This window comes from Colias croceus, chromosome 11 (genome assembly GCF_905220415.1).
Source record: "Colias croceus chromosome 11, ilColCroc2.1".
Lineage (NCBI taxonomy): Eukaryota > Metazoa > Arthropoda > Insecta > Lepidoptera > Pieridae > Colias > Colias croceus.
The window spans coordinates 5975076-5998318 of NC_059547.1; the positions used below are offsets into that span (position 1 = coordinate 5975076).

A 23243-nucleotide genomic window follows, 5' to 3' on the forward strand; every position below is an offset into this window, starting at 1 on the left:
TTGCAAACTCAGACCAAAAATTTTTAGTTGAGCCTATATACTTTATAATTTATCTGTCATAACTCATAACTCTATTATATTTTATTCCCTAAATAGAAAATATCTGTATGTTATGTATTATCTTAGTAAAAATGTTGGAATTTATATAGCTCAAATACCTTATAATATATAAATAGGAGTTTATCGATTAGTTGTGTATGTCCTTTATAAGTATAATACTACGTCTACGAATACAAATTCTGCTAAATGCATGTTTTGTACGCATTTTTATCTTTATGGTGTTTAAGATGTTTGTCATTATAAAAATGCAAATGGTGTTTGCTTGTTTCATCAGTAAATTAGGGTGATTGTGTTAATAAAAACTGTAATGAAAACACATACTTACATTTTTCTTATTTTTATTAGATATCTAAATGACAAGACATTCTCGTAAATTACGGTTAAAAAATTAAGATCATATTTTCTTCACCCAGTAGGTAAAAAATATTCATCATAATCCATACTGTTACATCTAAGCTCTACTTATTATTATCTAAAATATGGCTACAATAATACAATAGGTACAATTATCGATCCTTAGTAAAAAATAAATAAATAAACACTACAATAAATATTTATTTATTACACAACAACGATAATATATTTAAAATATATAGATTGTTCACAAATTTGAAATTATACTTATCTGTCTTAATACGTACTTATGAGATATTCGAAATCTGTACAAAATGTATAAGGGCTTTGGCGTCAAATGGGTATAAACATTACAAATATCACATAATGTATAATTATATATTATTACGATATAAACTAACCATAAATATAGCTATGCCTTATGTTATCCAACTTTATATGAATGAAAATCATGAAAATCGTTTGACGTTGCCAAAATCTAATCTCACAGCGGTATCCAAATATATTAATTCAAAAAGTAAAATACCTCATCTTTACTCTTATAAGATGAAAGATGTTTATCCTAGCAATAGACGGTGTAGCTGAGAGGGCTTATTATAGCATTAGATATATGAAAATACCATCTATATTATACCTAATACTATAGCTATCCTGGCAAACATGGTTCAGCCAGGATACATTTTATCAGGATAAATTATTCAGGGCCACGATCTATCAGACCTGCTGCATAACATACTACTTACATTAAAGTCTATAACTGAAATATTTTATTTGTAGAAAAAGTATGTATAAAAATCGGCCAAGCGGTCAAGCCTGTACGGAGCACCGAGCAGTGTTGATAACAGCAGTTAGTAGTATATTTACTGAATAAATAAGCACCCATAGATAAAAAATAAGGTCTTTTTCAGGGCCAATTAGATTACATTATTTTCAATAAAACCCTTAGAGCTAGCGCGCAAGAGCAACTATTAGAATTCTAAATAGGTGTTCGACCATAGTGTGCGACATACGCATAATATGTCACAGTAAAATTGTAAGCTCCGTTAGAATTCAATTTCTTTTTCTAAAACAATTTAGCTATGTAGAATGTAGATGATACTATTTTTATGAAATAATGATAAGTCATTATATACTTAGTAATTATTCAAAGTAATAATATATTCAATTCATATAAATAAATATTTTCTATTGTTCTTTCGGCGTGATCTTTTCGCTGATGAAAGGATTTTTGGGAATTTATTCTATTTATATTCATTTATCTGGTGTGTCTATTCGAGACGAGTAAGTACATACTTGTACATTACAATATAATATAGAATGTAATAAGTATCTAAGTACATTATTACATTCATGAATAATAAATGCTAATAAACGCTATGACAAAGTGCTATTATTGTATAATGAGCACCAATGAATCTCAGAACAACTTGAGATGCTTAGGAACAATTCCGCAAATAGCGAACGAATGCAAATCACAGACAATACACGAATGTCCAGTAAAGTACGTTAAAGAATACGAAAAGTAGGGGGAACAAGACTCGGGAGCGTTTGTCGATCCACGTGGCGATTTCTTGTGGAGTCATTTGTGTCCAGGTGTGGTGTTTCGGGGGCTCGTCCGACCCCTCGCTGCCGGAGTTGTTGTGACGTCGACCACCAACCGCCCTAGTGACCAGGTCGTCGTAACTCTGTGTAGTGATTGTAGGCAAGTTCATGGCAGATGGGAAACTCTGAAAGTATAATAATTAAATCAGTATAAGTGTGTAGGTATTTATTTAATTTTGATCTCTTTGAAATGGGGGAAATCAATAAATTACATTGATATAACAGGTTAAAAAAATGTAGAGATAGGTTATTGATAATGAGCGAAATTTTAAAAGAAATGAGTAATTATGGAAAACCAGCATACGAAGAGAATCTTAATAATAGCGACAATATTTTTATAAATAATTAAGAATATAATGTGAACGTGACATTAATACTTACAAATATTTATTCTGTAAAACAATAAAACTTACGTGTACAGTAAGGTAATTATTATATCCGGGTCCAGCCGGATCGCTGCTAGTCTCTTGTTGTAAAGAAGAGCAGGACCGTGACTTGCTGAGTTGAGGGGAAGATTCCTGTAGCTCCTTCTGTAACTCCTTGCGAGCCAGCCGCGGGGTTAATGTGCTCTTCAGTATGTATTTGCTATTTACTTTCTTCAGGCTCACCACTTTCCTAGAATTGGTATTTTATGTTTAGAAAATCACGTTAAATTTGAATTTGAAATAAAATAGAACCACCAATAAGTATATATAATATGTATGTATTTAACAATATTATCATGATTATTTTGGTTAGTAAACACCCATTAAAATGGCTTAAAAATGTACAATTACAAGAACTGCGTAAGGTATTTTAAAATATTAAATTAACAACGTACTTCCTGCGCCATATTGTGTTGACGAAGGCAAATTCAACTAGAGCTGAGAAGATGAAACCAATGCAACCCAGGAACCAAATTTCACTAGCTTTAATGTAGGATACTTTCGGAAGAGTCTTTGCTTGAGATGATGCAAGTGTTATGAACGATAACATCGTGCTGGTACCTAAAAGATTAAATAACATTAGAATATACAATATACATTATTCATCTAAATAAGGAAAAAACCAGGAGTACCCAGGTAATTTACGTAATGTTTTAGTCGGTAAGAATCCGACATAACCCACGGCTCCTTCCCCGGGGGCCGTGGGTATCTTTGGAAGATTTCCCCACTGTAAAAAAGGTAATTTACGTAATACGTTCATGTTCACAAATTAGATCATACAGTTTAACATGTGAGTCAGGTTGATAGGTAAAAAAGTTCCCTTAACACAATTTCTTGGTAAATGGTATCTTATGCCTATTTTCCTTAAACAGATGTAATGCATAAAGTTTTAGTATTCACAATCCATAAAAATGGTTTTATCAAGTACCTACCTAATGTAATTCTAGGCGCTGAAGCATCTGCCTGCAACCAGAATGTAACCCATGACATTGCGACTATCATCATCGAGGGGATGAAATAATCCATGAGGTAGTAACCGACTTCACGTCCCAATTTAAAGGTAAACTTCAATGCGCTGTAATTGCCCGCTGAAAATAAATAATACATTAGTGATTTTTTTTGTGTAGAATATATAAAAAATAAGCAACGGCACAACATACAAAATTGACATTACATCTACCTCCACCCTGTCTCATGTTAACAATGTCGCCTCGGACTACGGACTCGTTGGTCCAATAGTCAAGTAATGAATATTCTGTTAAGTGCAATTCGGAAGACAGGCGAACTGGGTTGTCCTTTTCCCACATCAGTCGTAATATCGATGCGTTATATTTCCCTGTAAAATTTAAATATTTAAGTTTCCTGAAAATTTATTTAAATTTAATAAAAATTCTAACCATAAGTTGCCTATGTAAATACGTACAGCTTTCTAAATTCATGGAACACTTTTGGTCATCAAATGGGAATTTTTGAAGATTCATCCAACAGTATAGAACTGCCTGCATTCGTCGACTGAATAGCACCTCGCCATCGGGTGCGATCGATATAAGGACGTCCTTGCTATCTGTTCCCATCAAGCTCGACGACTGTTCGTTGGACATGTACAAATGGGGTACCCATATCCGTGATCGTAAGTCATTCTCTCCTATAATTTTCGTGCGTTCAGGAGAATACAGGGCATAAGCCAGCCTTGGATCAGTCCATCGTAGTTGTAGAAGAAAATGTAATTTGAAATTCTGTAAAATATTATGGTATCAAAATTTAGAGGCATGTTTTATTTTATATTCACCTCCCTTTAGACTCCAATTGTCAAAGCTTACCAAGTCATGGGCTTCAGCTGGCTGTATAAAATAAACATAGGCGCTTGCATGCACGTATACGACATCGCCTGTTTGATACGTTGGCAGTAGCAGTCTATCGTAACGACACTCATGAGCCAGTCGCGAGAGGAATTCGGACTGCGTGTATGTATCGCCTTTCTCAAGAGCAGGACATTCAGGAACTGGCCTGAAAATAAATGAATAAAAATTATCAATAATAACCTAATTATAATTGCAACTATAGGTATATATCGGTCCCACTTTTATCAATTAATTCCAAAGAAAACTCTCTACATAGGTATGTACATAATAACACGTAAGAAAAACGTCATAGCATTTGTAAATAAAACACTTTAATCTAAGCAACCATATATGAAAAGCATATACGTTTCGTTTCATTATGTAGGTAGGTATTTGTAAAGCACCGTAATCTTAAGTCTATATATTTTTTACACAAAATTATAAACATCCTTTCTGAAAGATTTGTCGCATATTTGAGATTAGTCATCACAAATAACAAGTATTTTTTTATTGTTCTGTATCATCAATCCAATGTGTGTAACTGTGTAGGCATGTCATTCCCTTCTAAATCACCAGAAACACAAACACAATGTTATAATTTTTTTCTGTTTATAGAGTCGGAATGTTCTAATCATAGAATCGGATAAACATCATGAATTCATTCAAATTTTAGAACATCCGATTTTATGGAATCATAAAATCGGATGTTCTAAAATTTGAATGAATTCATGATGTTTAATTATGAAAATATCACGGTTAAAATTACGAAAATATATCTATTAGCTAGATAATATTATATTTTATCGCTTCTCGTAACGCCGCGGCCGCGCCGGCACGAATTATGTTAGATCACGTTTGTTCTCGTAATTGCTTTGTGATCCTAATTAGGTGTAAAACTATTTCTCTTTAAGCGATATTCAATATTTATACTGCTCTTTCTGTGAATAATATAGGTAATGATACATTTACGAAGCCATGCCGCAAGGTCGTTTAAAGCTATGAACACTTCGACTAATATTTGCCCCTGATAACATTCGACCAAACAATTCGCTAAGTATTAACTAGATTTGCTCTAAGATTAATAGCTAATCTTTTCACCATGTGTATAATTATCATATACATATAGCTTATCATACTATCATTTAGGAATATTTGAAGTCTTTCTTCTACATCCTTTGTTAAGTAAAGTTTGCTCATTGAATGTTGTAAGATTGTATGAACTTGTAAGATTAAGAACATACCTACGTAAGTAATATCGAAATGATCACAGAACGATACTTATTAAAAAAACAATAATTAAAAAGAACAAGACAAGATAATTATCCTAACCTACATCATTTTTTTTCTTTTTTATCGTTCGTGTTAATTCTTTAAAAATAAAATTAAACTAAATTCTAGAACATTTTTATTAGACAACTAGCAAACCGGGCGAACTCCGTTTCGCCACCAGCCTTTTCTTTGCTATAAACCTCACGGAGCCCGAAACCTTTCTACGACTCATGTTTAAATAGTCATTCAGAAGTTACTTTAAAGTATAATATAAAATATTCTCAGAATATGATAACCGATAAGACGTATTACTACCTGCTAGGTATTTCCAATGAATGCAAAACCGTGGAAATCTGTTGGTCCGTTCTGGAGTTATGTTATAGCGTCAGGAAGGAAAACCCGAATTATTTTATATAGTAGAAGATGACAAAAAGATTGCCTTTATTAAAAGTGTGCTATAAAAATTGCCTTAAATATTTTCTTATAATTAACAAGTCGCTTGCACTACCGTTCTTATTGTAATTATCATCTATGCAAATATAAACCAGTATCTTTGTTGCAGTAATTTATCATATTAAAGACCCATAATAATATAAGTAATATAATTATTTAATTAGTAGAGTAAGTAAATCTGTATTTCCGAGTAATAAATTTTAACACGCACACCTTCTAAATATAAAAATAAAGGTAGGTATAACGCAGTTCAATAAAGAAACGAATCTTCAATGGCGGCGCTTAGCATTCCCTCTCGCTTACACACGGCCGTACGGCATGCAAAAAAATGGAAGAATAAAATCACTAAAATGTATTTGATTTTCCCTAAGTATAGTTTTTATCATAAATTTACAATGACAATTTTCGCATTTGCGAAAGTAACTAAATAATATTTTATTGGAATTTGACAAAATATGTTCTTTGGGAAAAGTTGTTCAGTTTTTAGTTAAATGTCTAGATATAGTGTGAAAAAAAGTTTCACTTTTAGGTAGGTACCTACCTACCGTGGTTTCATAAAACCGCACAACATTTTTATTTCTCAGTTCAATTATTCTTCAGTTCTCAAATATTTATTGAGAACCATCAAATCAAAAAATTGTAAGTATAGCTTGTTACCTCTGTTAGCAAAGCTACTCACGGAAAATTAGCTTATAGTAATCACTTGCAAAAATGGGCGATGGATCCTGAACTAATTATGATATTTATATAATACCTGTGATATTATAAATTAAAAGTAAGGTAGGTACCTAGCCTAATTAAAATATGTAACTATAGGCTAAAATATCACCCACGTCATATTCTGAGAATATTTTATATTATACTTTAAAGTAACTTCTGAATCACTATTTAAACATGAGTCGTATAACTCCTGCCTCATTTAATCTTTATTTATTCTAATTATTATCTTAATTACCCTTACTAGGTTAAACTATATTTAGTTAACATTCTATTTTAGAACACACACATTGTGTTTATCCTATTGGGATTTTATGATATAGGTAGGTACGTAAAATATTAAAAAAGATTCAGATACCTGCCTATTATCGCCACATAATTACAATATAATCAAAATAAAAAAGAAAAACAGCTTCTATGTAACAAAAGCTTTTACAGCTGTGGCATGTGGCAATTCCAAATCTCATATTATATCGTAATCTAACCTCTTTAATCGTCCTTAAACTTAATACATCAATAAATTTAAACGTATTGTTTATATTAGTTGTCCTTGATGAAATAAAAATGTGTGTACAAAGTAGGTACCTACGTAGGTACGTACCTTACAAACACAATATACTTAATTTTTATCTCGTGTACTTACTAAATCAAACGCCAACGTTTTATTAGAAGATAATCTATAATATTTATGGTTATTAAGTATGTAATCTGTCATCATTTGTTTGTTAGGAAAAGATTTTATCTCACTAGCATAATATTACTACAAAATCGCGTTTCACGCGCCTAGGCAAGAGTGGTAGGTAAGTAGGTACCTAATAAATTAGATTATATAGGTAATTCGACAAATAAAGCTCTTTACTATACTCGATCATAATTACATAGTCTTCTCTTTAGTAATAACAATTATTATTATAATAGTAAGTAGCTAAACAGATTAACAATTTGTTATGCCTATAATAACATTAAACGTAGGTACCTACTTAATAATGTAATAAAAGAAAGTAGATAAATATTTAAATTTCTACAAAAAAATAATAGAATAAGATAATTCAATGTTGTATTTAACTAATTTGGGGTGATATCTATTATTTTATTTCTCCAAATTAAATTGACTCGCATTTTTTAATTGGAAATATTATAACGACGTAGGTCATTGAGTTAATATGTACTAGGGAGGTACATATTTTAATCGTCAATTATTCAAGCTCAATCTAAGGAAATTGTAAAAAAATTAAGCTCCGATAAAACTTTGAGAAGGTATTTGTAAGAACATACAATAAAAATAAATCAATGTCACTTTCCCTGCAAATGAGTAGACCGTAAGAACTGATTTAGTTAGTTATATAACTAACATATGTATTTCGTGTAGGTACTACCACGTAACTACCTAGGTACTTTATCAAAAATCTTAGAATTTTCTCTATTATGATTGTTAACAAATCGTAGTGGATAAAATTATAAAATATATTAGATAAATAGCTTATAGCTTATGGACGAGAACAATGCACAATAATACCCACATGACAATCGATTTTTGCTATCTATTTGTTATTCTGTTCACAAAGCGGCGAGCGTTTTACCTTAATAACAAGGCTATTAGTGCAGGAAATTCGATTTGGAAATAGTTATTTTACATTTCATTCAGGCAACTACTCGTGAATCGTGATCCTTCCGTAGAAAGGTCGCAATCGCTTGAGCTGCGAACATACGCGTAAAATCTGCATCACAATGACTTGGCTATTTGTATAATATTGTAAAGAATTTTCTTTACAACAAACGTTGGTTGGTTTATGATGATGCATCCATTATGGTTTGTACCGGTTGGTTTTGCATATGTTATATATACGCGGAAATGTCACATGGAATATCAATTAATACCAATTGCAATGGTTGCAGATTGTTATAGCAATCTTTCATTAACCAAATTGGAACGTTTTATGAATGGCAACATGCTAGAAAACGTGATTTCATAATGCCTAGGTACATGTATGAATGTTTTTGTAGGTCGTAATTACCATAATACTCTAAATAAATTATTTTTCTTTTTAACTGATAACTTTTGTTATCAGTTAAAAATTGAAAGGATAAGCGGATAAAGGATAATGAGCTTTTGCTCAAGCCAATTTTACATCTAATATTTTGAAATAGTTTTTTCTGCCTCCTAATTACCTACTCTACTAAGATTTTTTCTTAGTAGTAACTATAAACATGGTAGTTAACTATCCGACATCGACTGTGATCCAACTCTTCATTCAAAGGTAGACCACCGTATGTTCTATGTAGGTAATCTATTTTACATGTAAAATATCAATATTTATTTTAACAATTTAGTAGACGTGAATACTCATGATCGTTTCCAAAATATTGCATTACTTATTACTACAGGAAATAAACGTTAAACTAAAAAGTAAACAGTAAGTTTTGACTAACGATATAATAATTTACTACGCAAATACTAAATATAAATATTATAATATAAATCTACGTAGGTATGTAGAACTGTGTAGGTATAATAAAACCACCTTGCAATAATATTTAAACAAAACTTCCTATACTGGCTACTCATTTACTATCTACTATTATGTAAAACGCGTGATAAATGGTCTACCTACCATTTTATTTTCCGATAATAATAATAATCTATTTTCAATTTTCAAAATGGCAGACGTGGTCAAATAGATTTAAAATTCGCCAAAAATTTTCACCTACCTGACCGCCCGCCGCGTCCACCACTCTGGGCTTGTGTGACTTGGTATAGGAGAATAAACACACAAAAAACCAGGTCTGGTCAAATACATAAAGGTAGCTTTGTGCTAGATCTCTAACCATTATGTTCATAGAAATTAAAAATCGTTCAAGCTTTCTGAAGCAGCTAGAATATTAGACATAAAAAGATAAGTAAGAAACTATTTATGAATATTATGAACTTATTAAAAATACGATAGAATATCTACTTGGCTTATTGTGTGTAGCCATCATCTATCGTGAATTCTATTCCCCAGTACTTTACATAAGTAGTAAAAGCTAAGTAAGCAATCTAAAAAAAATGATTACTGCTCGGATTAGCGAGAGGCGATAGTCGCTCTGCCTTGACCCTGGACGGGCCGTCATGTGACCGTCTTTGACAGTTGGCACTGCACCGCATACTCTCCCAATCGATAGAGGTCGGGCTATCCAACATTTATGTGCGGCATTTTCCGCATGTCTGGTACCACCAAATATTTTTTTATGATAGATGATGTTAAACTGTTGATAAGAATATTGGCGTGTTTCATGAAGAGCATGGGCCGAATGGTACCTAATGATACTGAAGCATATCTTACACACTGTTTTCTAACATTATCTTAATAGTTAAGTAGACCTACAAAAGGTAAAGTTTTTTGATTATTTTCCTGCAGAATTGGTTCCAAAATTGCAATTTCTACGAAAAACATAATTTCAAGAAAATATCTAAGGAAAAGAACTCGAATTTGTAGGAGCTGTAAGACAATTGATACAATTTATGTCAAAGCTAAGGACTTAAAACATTTATAATATACTACACTATCATTTATAATGCACGTAACGAGGGTCAATACCTTTGTCCTTATTGCATCACACGGGTTGAGGTTAGATGCTTAATAGCGTGTAATCGTCTGATTACTGCACATTCGTAAGCAACTTCAACTGAAATTATTCTGATAACATTCAATTGTTAACCTAATTTAGTAGATTTCCTTTTACACCTTGATAGTGGATAAGCCATGTTCGTGACCTTTGAATTGAAATCGAGTCAGCGATACAATGATTGAGGTGCTTACAGAAACGAAAGTAAATTAGTGGTTATATTTTAGTATTCTTCAGAAAAATGTGATTGTAACTGGTGAACAAAAAATGTTTGATAAAAAGTACAGTTTCCAGTTAAATACCTACTATGAGACCTGCATCTCTGATGTAACAAATTAGATACCTACCTACTTAACTTATGTGCATATTTAACTTCATAGTTCATTTTCGGTGATATATGCAGATGATATACCTACGTGGTTCCACGCCAGCAAAGTCACGAACGGAAGCATATATCTTGTCATAAGGAAAACTCAAGAAATAGCCTTACTAAAATATCTAGAAGCAAATAGAACTTTTCTATCAGTATAGTTATCTAAATAGTAAATACGGTGTTTATGCAGGTCCTGTGTTTATGATAAATTTTCCTAATTTATCATAAACACAGGACCTGCTATTTAAAATATTTTTATTTTTAGAGCTATATCGTAAATCTGGTCTAAGTCACAATCTTGTCGGAAAATATCAAGTAAGAATGATTTAACACGTATTATGTATGTTCCTGAGACGATTTTATTATCTTTTAACTACTTTTGCCTTTACTTACGCATATCATCAATCTTTGGTTAGATGTCACAAGGTAAATTTTAGTAAGACCCAATTTAGCTATAGATTATCAGCGCACCTTGACGAACAAAAACTGATCTAAGGTCAGTGTAATGTTTCCTATCTCACTAATTATCTACAACGGTGCTAGTAAAAAAGTAAACGGCAATGTTCACCAGAGTTTCTCTTTTAAATTTTAAGAATATTTGTATGTTGTTATCGTAATTAGTTCTTGGTATCCGTAGGTAGGATACAAAGGTAACTAAGTCGTAGATGCGTAGCAATTTAATAACCAACACCAATTTTATAACCTACACCCAACCTAATTTAAAAAGTTTTATTTTATTAGGATATTACCTACCTACTTTTGTTATGTATGAGATTTTCTAGATTTCAAACGTTCTTAGATCTTAAATCCAACTTGTATCTATAAACGGAATGCAAAGAATGCGGGATTACTGAACCGTATCTTCAGACGCTCTTGTTGGTTTTTTGGTCATTAAATAAACATAATGGAATCTGGCATCTGCAGCGTGGAAATACAAAACAAGATACCTAATAAATTTACTCTAATCTTGAATTGGCTTAAGTGGAACGAGTTTCCATCTAGATTATGTTCACGTAACATCACCATCCACCATGCCATGTTTAATCACAACAAAGTCAGAGAATAGCTTCGAGGTATATACCTACTTACTCTACAGCTTACGTAGTATTGCATTATGTAGTTATATGTTCATAAGTAAATATATACTTGATATACTTAAAATGTCTTATAATATCATATCTAATTATCTCTTATCACTACTTTCGACTATAATTTAATGTCGTGTAATTTCGTCAATAGAGCCCTTGTGGAGGTAGATATTATCGATCCACTTATATTCCTAATATAATAAATAATTATGGACTAATCAACAAATGCTACTACTTCCAGTTAAAATGACTAATAGTTTGCGGAATATGTCATGGAAGAACTAGTATTATTATTTTGTATTTATTTAAAGTTAGCATTTTTAACCATAAGCAATTGCAAAATTTTAAATCCGCATAATTCATTGTAATATAGAAGATGAAATTGTACCTTATAGACTACAAGCCCGCATAGGAAAAAAATATGGGTCAAATGAACCACCAGGGGACATATCTAGAACGATAGCAGAGCAAAAAATAATAAGATTCATCACTATGCCGTCACTTGTAAGCTGTCCAACTGAGTGCAGATGAGCATTGAAAAGTACAGGTAGACTCGGTAAATTTTGGTCATTTGACCATGTACGGCATTCTTAACCATCGATAGATCCATTAAAAATAATAAGAAACCGCTCAGTGCCGTACAAAAATGGTGGTCCACAAAGTCGGAATTTTTATTTAATTTCCGAGAGTTACCGGGGGTAAATTTGGTCATTTGACCATGTACGGCATCTGTGTCATACTATGCCTATACTGCTTTTAATCCATTATTCCGCAACGCCGTACAAAAATCATGGGGACAAGGAGAAAAAATCGAGAGTTGCAATCCCCTCTCTTTCCCCACTCCAGGGGGTCATTTGACTAAGTACGGCTTCGGTTCCAAAACATTATCTAGCACTCAAAAGTACTATTAAAAGCAATGCCGTCAAAAAATAATTGTTCTTTTAAATGTATACCAATAATCATCTTAATTTCATCGAATTCTTGATATAAAGAGCTGTAAGGTCATTTGACCCTGTACGGGAACTTTTTTTTTAACATGATATTGTAAAATTCAATTGTTGTATAGTATTGCCGTTCAAAAGAAACCGTTCTAAAAAAAGTTATAGAGAAATGCAAAAACAGAAATTTTGTAAAAGTTTAAACATCGTAGATTAATGAAATATAATAGTTTTCTACACTTTATTCGTTGTTTTAAATAGTATTAACATAGATAAATTAGGAAAAAACGATGCCGTACATTTTTGTGCAGACCACATCTTTTAGGCTGATGAAAGCGACGAAAGCTACAATTTTAAGGGTGCTTTATGGCCATTTGATACAGTACGGCATTAACATATTTTTACCCAACTACGGCAAAGCAAAAGGAGGGTTATGATTTTGACAGGTCATGTATGTATGTTCATCTATTCCCTCGTAACTTCTAAACTACTTATCAGAATTCGACAAATGACATATCATTAGAAGCGTCTGAATTGTTCACTGGATAACCAGCGACCAGCTAGCTAAAGGCTATATGGGGTTTCACAAAATCTAATGTGGCGCCCTCTAGCGGACAAAACATACAGAGTAAAAAAATAAAGTTAAGATAAATATGCCGTGTTTGGTATCATTTGAAAGCGCTTTACTTGTACATTTTGAATATGTATATATTACTAGCATTTGCTTGTGACTTTACCTGTATTCATGGGCTGATTGCATATAATTCACATCTTTTCGTTCATAGCTTCTTTATTAGTTCATCAATTTAACGGAGTCCATTCCACCTGACTCCGACTTTCCAAGGTGATAATTAACCACCTCGAGCTTCTTAATATTAATGTATATTTATATTTTATTATCAAAATATAAAGCAAACATTTCGTTATATGGATTTTTTCTTTTTCAGATTTTTCCCCTTTGAACCAACGAAAATGTACGGCACATGAAAAAATATTATCTATGCATAAAATACTTTAAAAATAAATTTATTTCGTGTTGTGTCAAATGACCCCCTGGAGTGGGGAAAGAGAGGGGATTACAACTCTCGATTTTTTCCCCTTGTCCCCATGATTTTTGTACGGCGTTGCGGAATAATGGATTAAAAGCAGTATAGGCATAGTATGACACAGATGCCGTACATGGTCAAATGACCAAATTTACCCCCGGTAACTCTCGGAAATTAAATAAAAATTCCGACTTTGTGGACCACCATTTTTGTACGGCACTGAGCGGTTTCTTATTATTTTTAATGGATCTATCGATGGTTAAGAATGCCGTACATGGTCAAATGACCAAAATTTACCGAGTCTACCTGTACTTTTCAATTCTCATCTGCACTCAGTTGGACAGATTACAAGTGATGGCATAGTGATGAATCTTATTATTTTTTGCTCTGCTATCGTTCTAGATATGTCCCCTGGTGGTTCATTTGACCCATATTTTTTTCCTATGCGGGCTTGTAGTCTATTATAAAATCTTATATTATTTATTTATTCAAAAATTCAAATTCAAATTCAAAATTCAAATTAATTTATTTGCCAAAGAACATGGTATACATAGATGTCAGGTAACAATTGAGTTCCAGCATGTTCAGCCGTTATTAACAGCATGCAAATTATGTCACTTAATTTTAAATCAAAATTTCAATTATTACATTATCATTAGGTACATTTCAAAGTCTACAATTATTATTAACAAAGTCAAAAAAAAAAAATCACAATTCAAAATTTATATTGGAAGTAATCTGCCATTGTGTAAAAGGAACGCTCTGCGAGGAATCTTATGAGTTGACATTTCAGTTTTCTAAGTGGCAGTGATCTTAGCTCCTTAGGAAGGTGGTTAAAGATTTTTATGGCCATTGCATAGCTATTCCTGTTAAGGAGCGCAGTTCCACACAAAGGCATGCGCAAACGCGTCGGGTCTCTTGCAATGAAGAGGGAGCTATCTTTAAAGGTTGTGAACAAATTATTATGCTTTTTGACGAAAATTATGGTTTCTAAAATGTACATACCGGGAAGTGTAAGAATTTTCAGCCGCTGAAAAATTGGCTTACAGCTTGCAAGAGGACCGACACCCGCTACGGCTCTTATACACTTTTTCTGGGCTAAAACACTTTATTAATATTAACAGAATTCCCCCACAAAAGTATTCCGTATCGCAATATTGATGCTACGTAACCGTGATATGCCACTATAGCAGCTTTTTCAGATACAGTCTTACGGATACGCCGTAGTGCAAACACGAATTCATTCAAACGCGTGCTAACACATTCAACCTGTGACTTCCAACTACATCTTTGGTCGAGAACTAAGCCTAAAAATTTGGTTTCAGTAACTTCTTGAATCGTTTTACCATCATAGTGTATATTAAGATGAGTCATATTGTTTTTGTTTTTATTATAAAATTGGATGTAGTTTGTTTTTGCTAGGTTTACGTTTAAACCATTATCCTCTAACCATTGGATTACCTTTATTATAGTATGATTTATTGAAAATTCAAAGTCAACTCCATTCTTTTCCGAAATAATAACCGAAACGTCATCAGCATATAAAACAGACTCATTCACAATTACATTAGGTAGGTCATTGATACATAATAGGAACAAAAGAGGTTCCAATATGCTCCCTTGCGGTACTCCATTCCCATTATATTTATAATCTGACTTATAAATCTCTGTGTTGTGACCTGAGGTATGAGAAATTTCAACTCTTTGTTTACGATTTCGTAAGTAACTTTCTAACCACTCTAAGGCGAGACCTCGTATACCGTAATGATTGCATTTGTAGAGAAGTAAGTCATGATTTACAAAATCGAAAGCCCGGGTCATGTCAAAAAATACAGCAGTTACCCGATTATGTTTATCCACCTGTTCCACAATGGATTTCACCAAAGAAAATGCAGCTAGTGTGGTAGTTTTATTTTTTTGAAAGCCACATTGTTCAGTTTTAATGATGTTAAATTTTTTTAGAAACTCGCTTATTCTGTGGTGCATAATTTTTTCATAAACTTTAGCCATGACAGGGATTAATGTTATAGGTCTATAATTTGCAACGTCTTCCTTTTTTCCTTTTTTAAACAGTGGTTTAACTATTGATATCTTCAGGCTGCTAGGGAATATTCCTTGTGTGAAAGAGAGATTTATTAAGTATGATAGAACATTAGCTACCTGCTCTTTACAAAATTTTAGAACTTCAGTCGTTATTGAGTCATATCCAACAGCTTTGGTGTTATTTAGTGATGTGATTGCTTTAGATACTTCCATAGGTGTGCAGGGCATAAGAAAAATAGAAGAGTTCACTGAGTGTATATTGCTGAAGTTATTACACTTTTTATAGGTTTTGTTTAGATTTGTGTTACTAAAATGGTTGTTGAAAACGTTAACGACAACATTTGGATCTGTAATTGTAACATTGTTTTGAATTATACTTCCTATGCTATCACAGGATTTTTCCCTCTCCACTTTATCTTTTATAATATTCCACGTAGCTTTCGATTTATTCTTTGACCTTTTTAAGTATGCCATATTTGTTATTACTTTTGAAGCTTGAATACATTTTTTTAATAACTTAGTGTATTTTTTGTAACTTGTTTTTTTCTCACAATGTTTATTTCTATAGTAATTATTCAGAAGAGAGCGTTTGTGCCTACATGCTGTTCTAAGCCCTTTTGTAATCCAATTTGGCGAAGTTGTTACTTACTTTAACTCTGATTTCTGGAAAACATAGTTCATAGAATAATCTAAAAGTTGATAAAAATTTGTCAAAGGCCTCATCGCTATTGCTTTCTTCAAACACATCGCTCCAAGATAATTGTGCTAAGCATTCTCGAAACTTACGCATATTGTCATGACAGAAACTTCTTTTATATATAAACCAGTAAACTGTTTTCGGGATCGTCTGGAAATTTTACGTTGTAAAAACAGGAAACCTTAGGACTACTTACAGAAGAAGACAAGAGTATATTAAATTATTTGGCGGCTTTATCACTTATTAGTGAAATCTTCCACGCAACCATAAACCACGGCAAAAGGTAACAAGCAAAGAAAAAATCTTCGTGAAAATTCCACACAATTCCATTTACAACGTTGGTATACAATTGATTAATTAATGGTTTTGGTTTAACGATTGTTGTGTTATCCATCTATTTCTACTTATCCTTTTCAATTACATCATCGTAGTTTTGGCTCTACTCATATCAATTTTCATTCGAATCCATCCGGTAGAGCCGGCGCACAATAAAGAAACAGACAGAAAAAAACTATTTAAAAAATACGGATTAAAAAGAGGATTCGATCGAAATTACATAAATAAATTCGTTGCATTTTAAAGTGCCTATAATTTTAATCAATAATGCAAGATTTCAAATGAAATATTTTATTGGGAATTTGATATTCCTGGTGGATTAAAATTCAGTAGGTACCTACAATTATCAAAATCTATTACCTACAGTATTCATTTGAAAATGTCATCTTTTATAGGTAATCATTTATTCGAATGCTATCACAATCAATGATAAAACTTATTACTGCGGTTTACTGCTACGAGTAAAAACAAATTTCATCCATAGTTAACAATACACAAATATTTACACACTGAATAGAGAAAATATTTCCTCATCATAAAACCGCAGTAACATCGGTACGGTACCTTACGTTGTCAAATTTAATGGGTTATCAAGCCTTATAGTCAACGTAGGTAATTAACAGATTAATTCTGCACACGAAACATTCTTATCAGTTTATAAGCGAGATGGAATTAATCCGAGGATATCGTCTGAAACTATCTAATAGTAATTTTCAGAGCATCAGACGCCCGCGGGCCGCGGTTGGCAACCGATTCTGCATAGCTTCTAACGTGGGCCTTGAGCGCGGGGACCGAATCGAGAAATTCCGTAACGAAAAAAACCTCACGCTCCCCACTCTGACGGGCGGAGGTGTGGCTTGAATGCATAGCATGCAATAACTTTACCGCGGCAGTCCCCGAGTGCCACACGTCGTTTTTTTTTTCAAAATAAATTTGTGTGTAAATATAATTTTCAAAATAATAATATATAAATCTAGATTACCTATACATATATTACATATATTATAATCTAAACTATTATATTATTAAAAGCTGAAGGATTTGGCTTGTTTGTTTGAACGCGCTCATGAACACACACACACAACACCTCGGCAATCGAATTTCTTCTATTTTTTGTGATCATCACCCCAGTCCCCACGCTATAATAAATTCGGCTAATAACTGTGATTACAGCCATAATTGCAAATTCTTATTTCTTTATGTTTTTCTGATTCTTGAGAAAGGATCACGGGTGGCCGAGAGCTCCGGCAATTGCCACGGTACGGCGGAAGACGCGGGTTCAAATCCCGGCTCGTCAGAGTCAAAGTCAAATCTCTACTGGACTATTTTCAAAATTTTTTGACAGCTGTGTGTGATTGATATAGGTAATTAATGTAAAAGACACAAATTATTGTTTTTAGTACGAAATATTTCGTATCCATAATCCAGGATAGATTGGACTGTTGTCTGGAAGAGATCGCTGTCTTAGCGATAAGACCGCCTGTTGTGCTCAACTGTCTCTTTCTTTTATATACTACTAGCTTTCCAGTTTCCACCCGCAGCTTCGTCCGCGCATTGAAAGAAAAACCCGCATAGTTCCTTGGGATTTCCGGGATAAAACCTATGCTATTTCCCGGGGTAAAAAGTAGCCTATGTCCTTTCTCGGGTATCAAAATATAGAGATATTTAATTTAATTTAGTTTAGAGAAACTAAATTTCATGCAAATTGGTTCAGTAGTTAAGGTGTGATTGAGTAACAGACAGACAGACAGAGTTACTTTCGCATTTATAATATTAGTATGGATTTGCTTTTGTAATTTTTATGTCCTGGTGCACAATAAAGTATTTTGTTTGTTTGATATATTTTAAGTAGGTATGTATTTCTGTAAATTATTTTTCTTAAAACAAGAGATAAATTATATTTATTTCAGCACACAATGTGCTTTATGGGAATGTACTTTGTCACTTATGTAGCAGAAACATTTAACTGAAACATTGCACCTGTTTCTTGTTTCGTGGTATTATCTTGCATTATTACCTACTTATTGCATGTATTTAACTTTATCGTCATCATATATTGTTCGTACTAATTAGCCATTTGTTAATTACCTAAGTATTCTGATGGATAGAAATCGTGGGACTCTTATTAACAATATACATCTATGGACATGAAGCAAACCTTATCCGGGAAAATATTAAGTTTTTGTATGATGATAACTAGGTACTACAAAAAATAGTCGATAAAAATATATTTTAAATGACATCCCTTTGCAATTAGTGACATGTCACATGGGTATTAAAATAATAGACAATCTGTGGATAATCTAGAGAAGATAATCAGTATAGTCCCTGTTCCTGTGGGATTTCCGGGATAAAGAGTAGCATAAGTATATCTTATTCTGGGACTTCAGCCACCAACCAAATTTCATTCTGATCGGTTCAGTAGTATTTGCGTGGAAGTCGAAAGAGTAACAAGTATAATATCAATAAAATATAAGCTTAAATAGAATTTAATTTATATAGATACTATTGATATTATTTGTAAGTGGCATCAAATGGAACTTACTTATTATTTAAATTAACCTTGCGCACTTGTGTAGTGTTCACAATAATTACAACAACATTATACTTACCACCGATAACACACATACCTAATCAAATTTCGATATTAATTAAATTATTATTGAAATAGGTATGTAAAATATGCTATACGGATATACATAAAGTCCGAACTATGTATATTTAGTTGATATTGCTTGGTTAATATATTAACATATACTTATAAATTTTTGTATATACGTAAACGACGTCATTTATATCCAAATTCGGTTAATATATACTTATAAGAAAAACAAATGCCGAAAACTAAAAATAAAATAGGTAGCTAAAAAGGAAATGATTAGGTATCAGATACCAAATATAAATATTTATTTTGGTATGCGTGTCGCCTGCATAGCTACCTATATACTTATATAGGATAATAATGATATATCATAATATAAAAGTAATATAATATATAAGATTATTTAGTCTGGATATATCAATTCTTTTCGCTGCGCTCAGTCCGCTCCAATTCACCTAGTGGCTATAGTGGGTACCACAGAACTATATCGAAGTTCTGTGGTGGGTACCACTTTGGAGACGTATCACACGTAGTATTTGCTATCACGATACAATTTCAATTCGTCATTCTAATTTATCAAAATCGTTTGAGCCGTTTCGGCAAGGTAACAAACTACTTAGTTACTTGGTATTATTCCACAGAATCCTGCATCGTAATTCGTACCTCATATTGTAGGTGTATTTATATCATGATAATAATTTAATATAAATATACATAGGTACCTAAGTATGGAAAAACTAACGTAATACCCTCTTTTCAAATTCGTATTCCTTTAACCTCGTAACGCCCAGATACCTATTAAAAGGCATGCAGCTCGATAGTGGTACCGGCCCAAGCTGATATCCAACTTTATGACATAAACGCCCACGGTACCTTTTTAAAGGTATCTGACAGTATCTGATTTGAAAACGCCGTAACATTTTAAATTACGCGCCAAATCTAATTACTGTTTTTTATCCGGCTACTGGAAAGTATGTTTTTGTCCATGGTTAAGCAATAGTGCCAATAGAAAAATAAAATATATGTAATTTCCGGCGAAAAGTCTGGCCATCTTGACTGACTAGAGGACGTGGTAAGTTCAATCCATGATTATTGATGCAATCTTAGGTTTTTAACTGAGAGTATCTTACTCTGCTTGTTGACAAATAAGTAAATATTATAATTACATTTAGATTTACGCGAAAATAAAGAATATGCGTGTAAAATAACCTCGTAAAATCTGGATACCTTTTAGAAGGTATAAGAGTATTAACATATTATTGGATTTTAAAAGGTATAAGGGAATAAACCACTAATCAATTTGATTTCCCTTTGCAACTTATGATTTAGACCGTTTTCTCCTTCATAATATAAAGTAAATTATTTAGTCTGTCACAGAATCTTTTAGTACCTATCCTTTTCAGGTAACCCAATGAGAGATGAGCAAATAGATGAAGCTTAAATCAGTCAGATATAGAAAAGTATGAACTATTTAGAGATGAGGATTACAAGATAAACCAAAACCAAGAAAGCTCTTCCAGTTCTGAAGAATCTGAAAATAATAGTTTTTTATTAAAAACCAACTCTTATTTGCAAAATTAAGTATTTAAAAGTTCTATAGAAATATTATATCAATTTACCTACTATCATTCTGATTTTAAAAGGTATATGGGTTACTATTTTATAGTGTTTTTGGGTCCCATTTAGAAACTTGTTAATTTTTGCTTCTGTAATCTGTTGGAAGTGGATTTCTTCTGATAGAAATCCTAAAACACGTGATAAACTAGCCTTTAAAAATAATAAGTACAGAAAATAATGAGCAAATTGTTCAAAAATTGATATTTTTTTCTCAGATTGTAAGTGTGAGATATATTTTTGGTCATTAAAATTTTGGAAGACATGTATTAATCCAAATATTTATGTTCATTGTTTTTTGTAATATAAAATAAACCCTATATTGTCTACCGCTAATCAATAATATCAAAAATACGAATTTTGCGAAATCGGGTTTTGTAATACATTAAAGCCCATATGCCTAAATAAAGAATAACGAATTTGGGGTTATTTAGTGTCTCAAAACCTTCCACTGACATACATTTACATGCAGAAAAAATCCCACGCTCATACGGAAATAAAAAGTCACTTTTTTTAGATTTCATCACCTCTGGGTCCGCACCATGTGAACCTTTTAAAAGGTACTTGGGCTGCAAGCCAATGTTTGGTAAAAATAGCCTGGGCGTTACGAGGTTAAAGAGTCCGAAGTTATAAAAATGCTCTGATTATGATAATTGCGAATTTAGTTACGCCATTGAGTTAATTGTTGAAATATTAAAAAAAAACTTAAGAGTAAGTAAGTATTAACCGTCCGACAATTACGTTTCACGATCACCTTAAATCTCATTTAAGCCACTATTTTAAAAAAAACTGAACCCCACCTAAGGAAAAATGTTTTACACTAGTCTATTCTTACGGCACACTCATCAGAAACGGCTCGACCGATTTTAATGAAACTTCTAAGTATTTATAATGTATTTTCGGCAGGACTGAATCGGTGGTAATCTTTTTTTTAAGTTATAAGGGTGTCCTGATGTTTGCCGGGGCAGCTAGCATAATTTTTATAGAATCGACTGCATTTGAATATCTTTCAAGTATGGACGAAAATATACCTACGCCTGCTAAATAGACATCGACATAAGTACGTCTATCGAAAGTAGTTAATAAAATACTCGTCTACTATGAATTAATTAATAGGACGAGTCTATGAATGTAAACCGTTATCAAACTTTGATTGGTAAAGGATATCTCAAAAAAATATAATTAACCGGAGGATAACAAGTCCAAAAATTCAGATGATGCAGTAATTAAAATATCTATATTTTCCAATTTTAATGTATTCGAAAATATTGTAGGTACCAATACGTACCTACGCACCTATTTACCTTATATTATTTTATTTAATAGCTAGTTTGAAAATTTGTATAACTACAGTGACATATTTCGTATTCTGTATTTCCCGCAAGTAGTTCCAAGGGAAATAATATGTTCTTAGTTTCTCTATATGTACATTCTTTATGCGATTTTCTGATAGTCTACAAACCCATATACCATTATCCGATCACACGTGTTGACAGTGGGTACAACAAGGTACAGCTATTTAGGCACAATAATATTAGGCCGTTATTGCATATATGTAAGAGATTGCCCATTGTTCTCTTTTAAATGAAATGTAGTTATGTTATAGGTATACAAAGCAAGAGTTAGATATGAAATATGCGTCTGCGCAAATTTTCGAAGTTAATGAAATAAAATTATATTTAGAAGCTCTATTATTAGTATCCGCTGACTGCTTTTTACCAAATAAAATATTATTTTATACTGTCCCGGCTACCGTTACTCTGCCTTACTCTTATCGCTATAAGGTGATGAAAATAGATGCTGCCCGATTCTCAGATCTACCCAATAGGCACATAAAATTTCATGAGAATCGATCCAGCCGTTTTGAGGACCTACCTAACATTGAGACACGAGAATTTTATATGTAGAGAGAAGATATAAAAAATGCAGTATGAAGATATATAATGAGAGGACATTATTCGCAATTCAAAATGAAAACTTACGTTGACTTTTGTCCTAATGCACCACTGGAAATTAATAAACACAATAAAACTTTATAAATTATCATGATTTTAATTCATTTAAACACTATTAAAGAAAATCAATGCGCGCGGTTCGCGGACCGTGCGCTTCGCTTGATCGATTAACCACTACTGTAAAAGGATGGAGGCTGTTTTTACTGATAATGAGAAGGCTGCGC

General features: G+C 32.4%; 1 protein-coding gene and 2 long non-coding RNA genes across 4 annotated transcripts; 1 reads left to right on the plus strand and 2 right to left on the minus strand.

Annotated features, from left to right (window-relative positions):
• Positions 1–381: 381 nt before the first annotated feature.
• Positions 382–23224, minus strand: LOC123695335 (pH-sensitive chloride channel 2-like). 2 transcript variants are annotated; one of them, XM_045641160.1, is made up of 8 exons: positions 23047–23224; positions 4262–4448; positions 3865–4177; positions 3622–3777; positions 3374–3529; positions 2837–3002; positions 2430–2631; positions 382–2141 (listed from the first exon to the last, which is right to left on the minus strand). In XM_045641160.1, exons 1-8 carry the CDS (start codon positions 23109–23111, stop codon positions 1887–1889), a joined length of 1500 nt encoding a protein of 499 aa, XP_045497116.1. In that variant the 5' UTR covers positions 23112–23224; the 3' UTR covers positions 382–1886. The 2 variants fall into 2 exon arrangements, with proteins under 2 accessions (XP_045497116.1, XP_045497115.1); XM_045641159.1 differs by having other exon boundaries at positions 3616–3777.
• LOC123695369 lies at positions 20222–21561 on the minus strand. Its single transcript, XR_006751925.1, has 2 exons — positions 21074–21561; positions 20222–20981 (listed from the first exon to the last, which is right to left on the minus strand). It is a non-coding gene; the product is annotated as an uncharacterized LOC123695369 (long non-coding RNA).
• LOC123695365 lies at positions 20417–21684 on the plus strand. The gene is made up of 3 exons (XR_006751921.1): positions 20417–20522; positions 20854–21093; positions 21582–21684. It is a non-coding gene; the product is annotated as an uncharacterized LOC123695365 (long non-coding RNA).
• Positions 23225–23243: the final 19 nt, after the last annotated feature.

What these genes read in the sequence shown, in the direction of transcription:
- LOC123695335 (XM_045641159.1), bottom strand. Translation starts at nt 23,111, where the DNA reads ATGATAATTTATAAAGTTTTATTGTGTTTATTAATTTCCAGTGGTGCA. An exon ending in GCATTAGGACAAAAGTCAAC is followed by an intron (nt 4,449 to 23,046) that starts GTAAGTTTTCAT and finishes ATTTATTTTCAG; the next exon opens with GCCAGTTCCTGAATGTCCTG. An exon ending in AACACAATATGGCGCAGGAA is followed by an intron (nt 2,632 to 2,836) that starts GTACGTTGTTAA and finishes TACCAATTCTAG; the next exon opens with GAAAGTGGTGAGCCTGAAGA.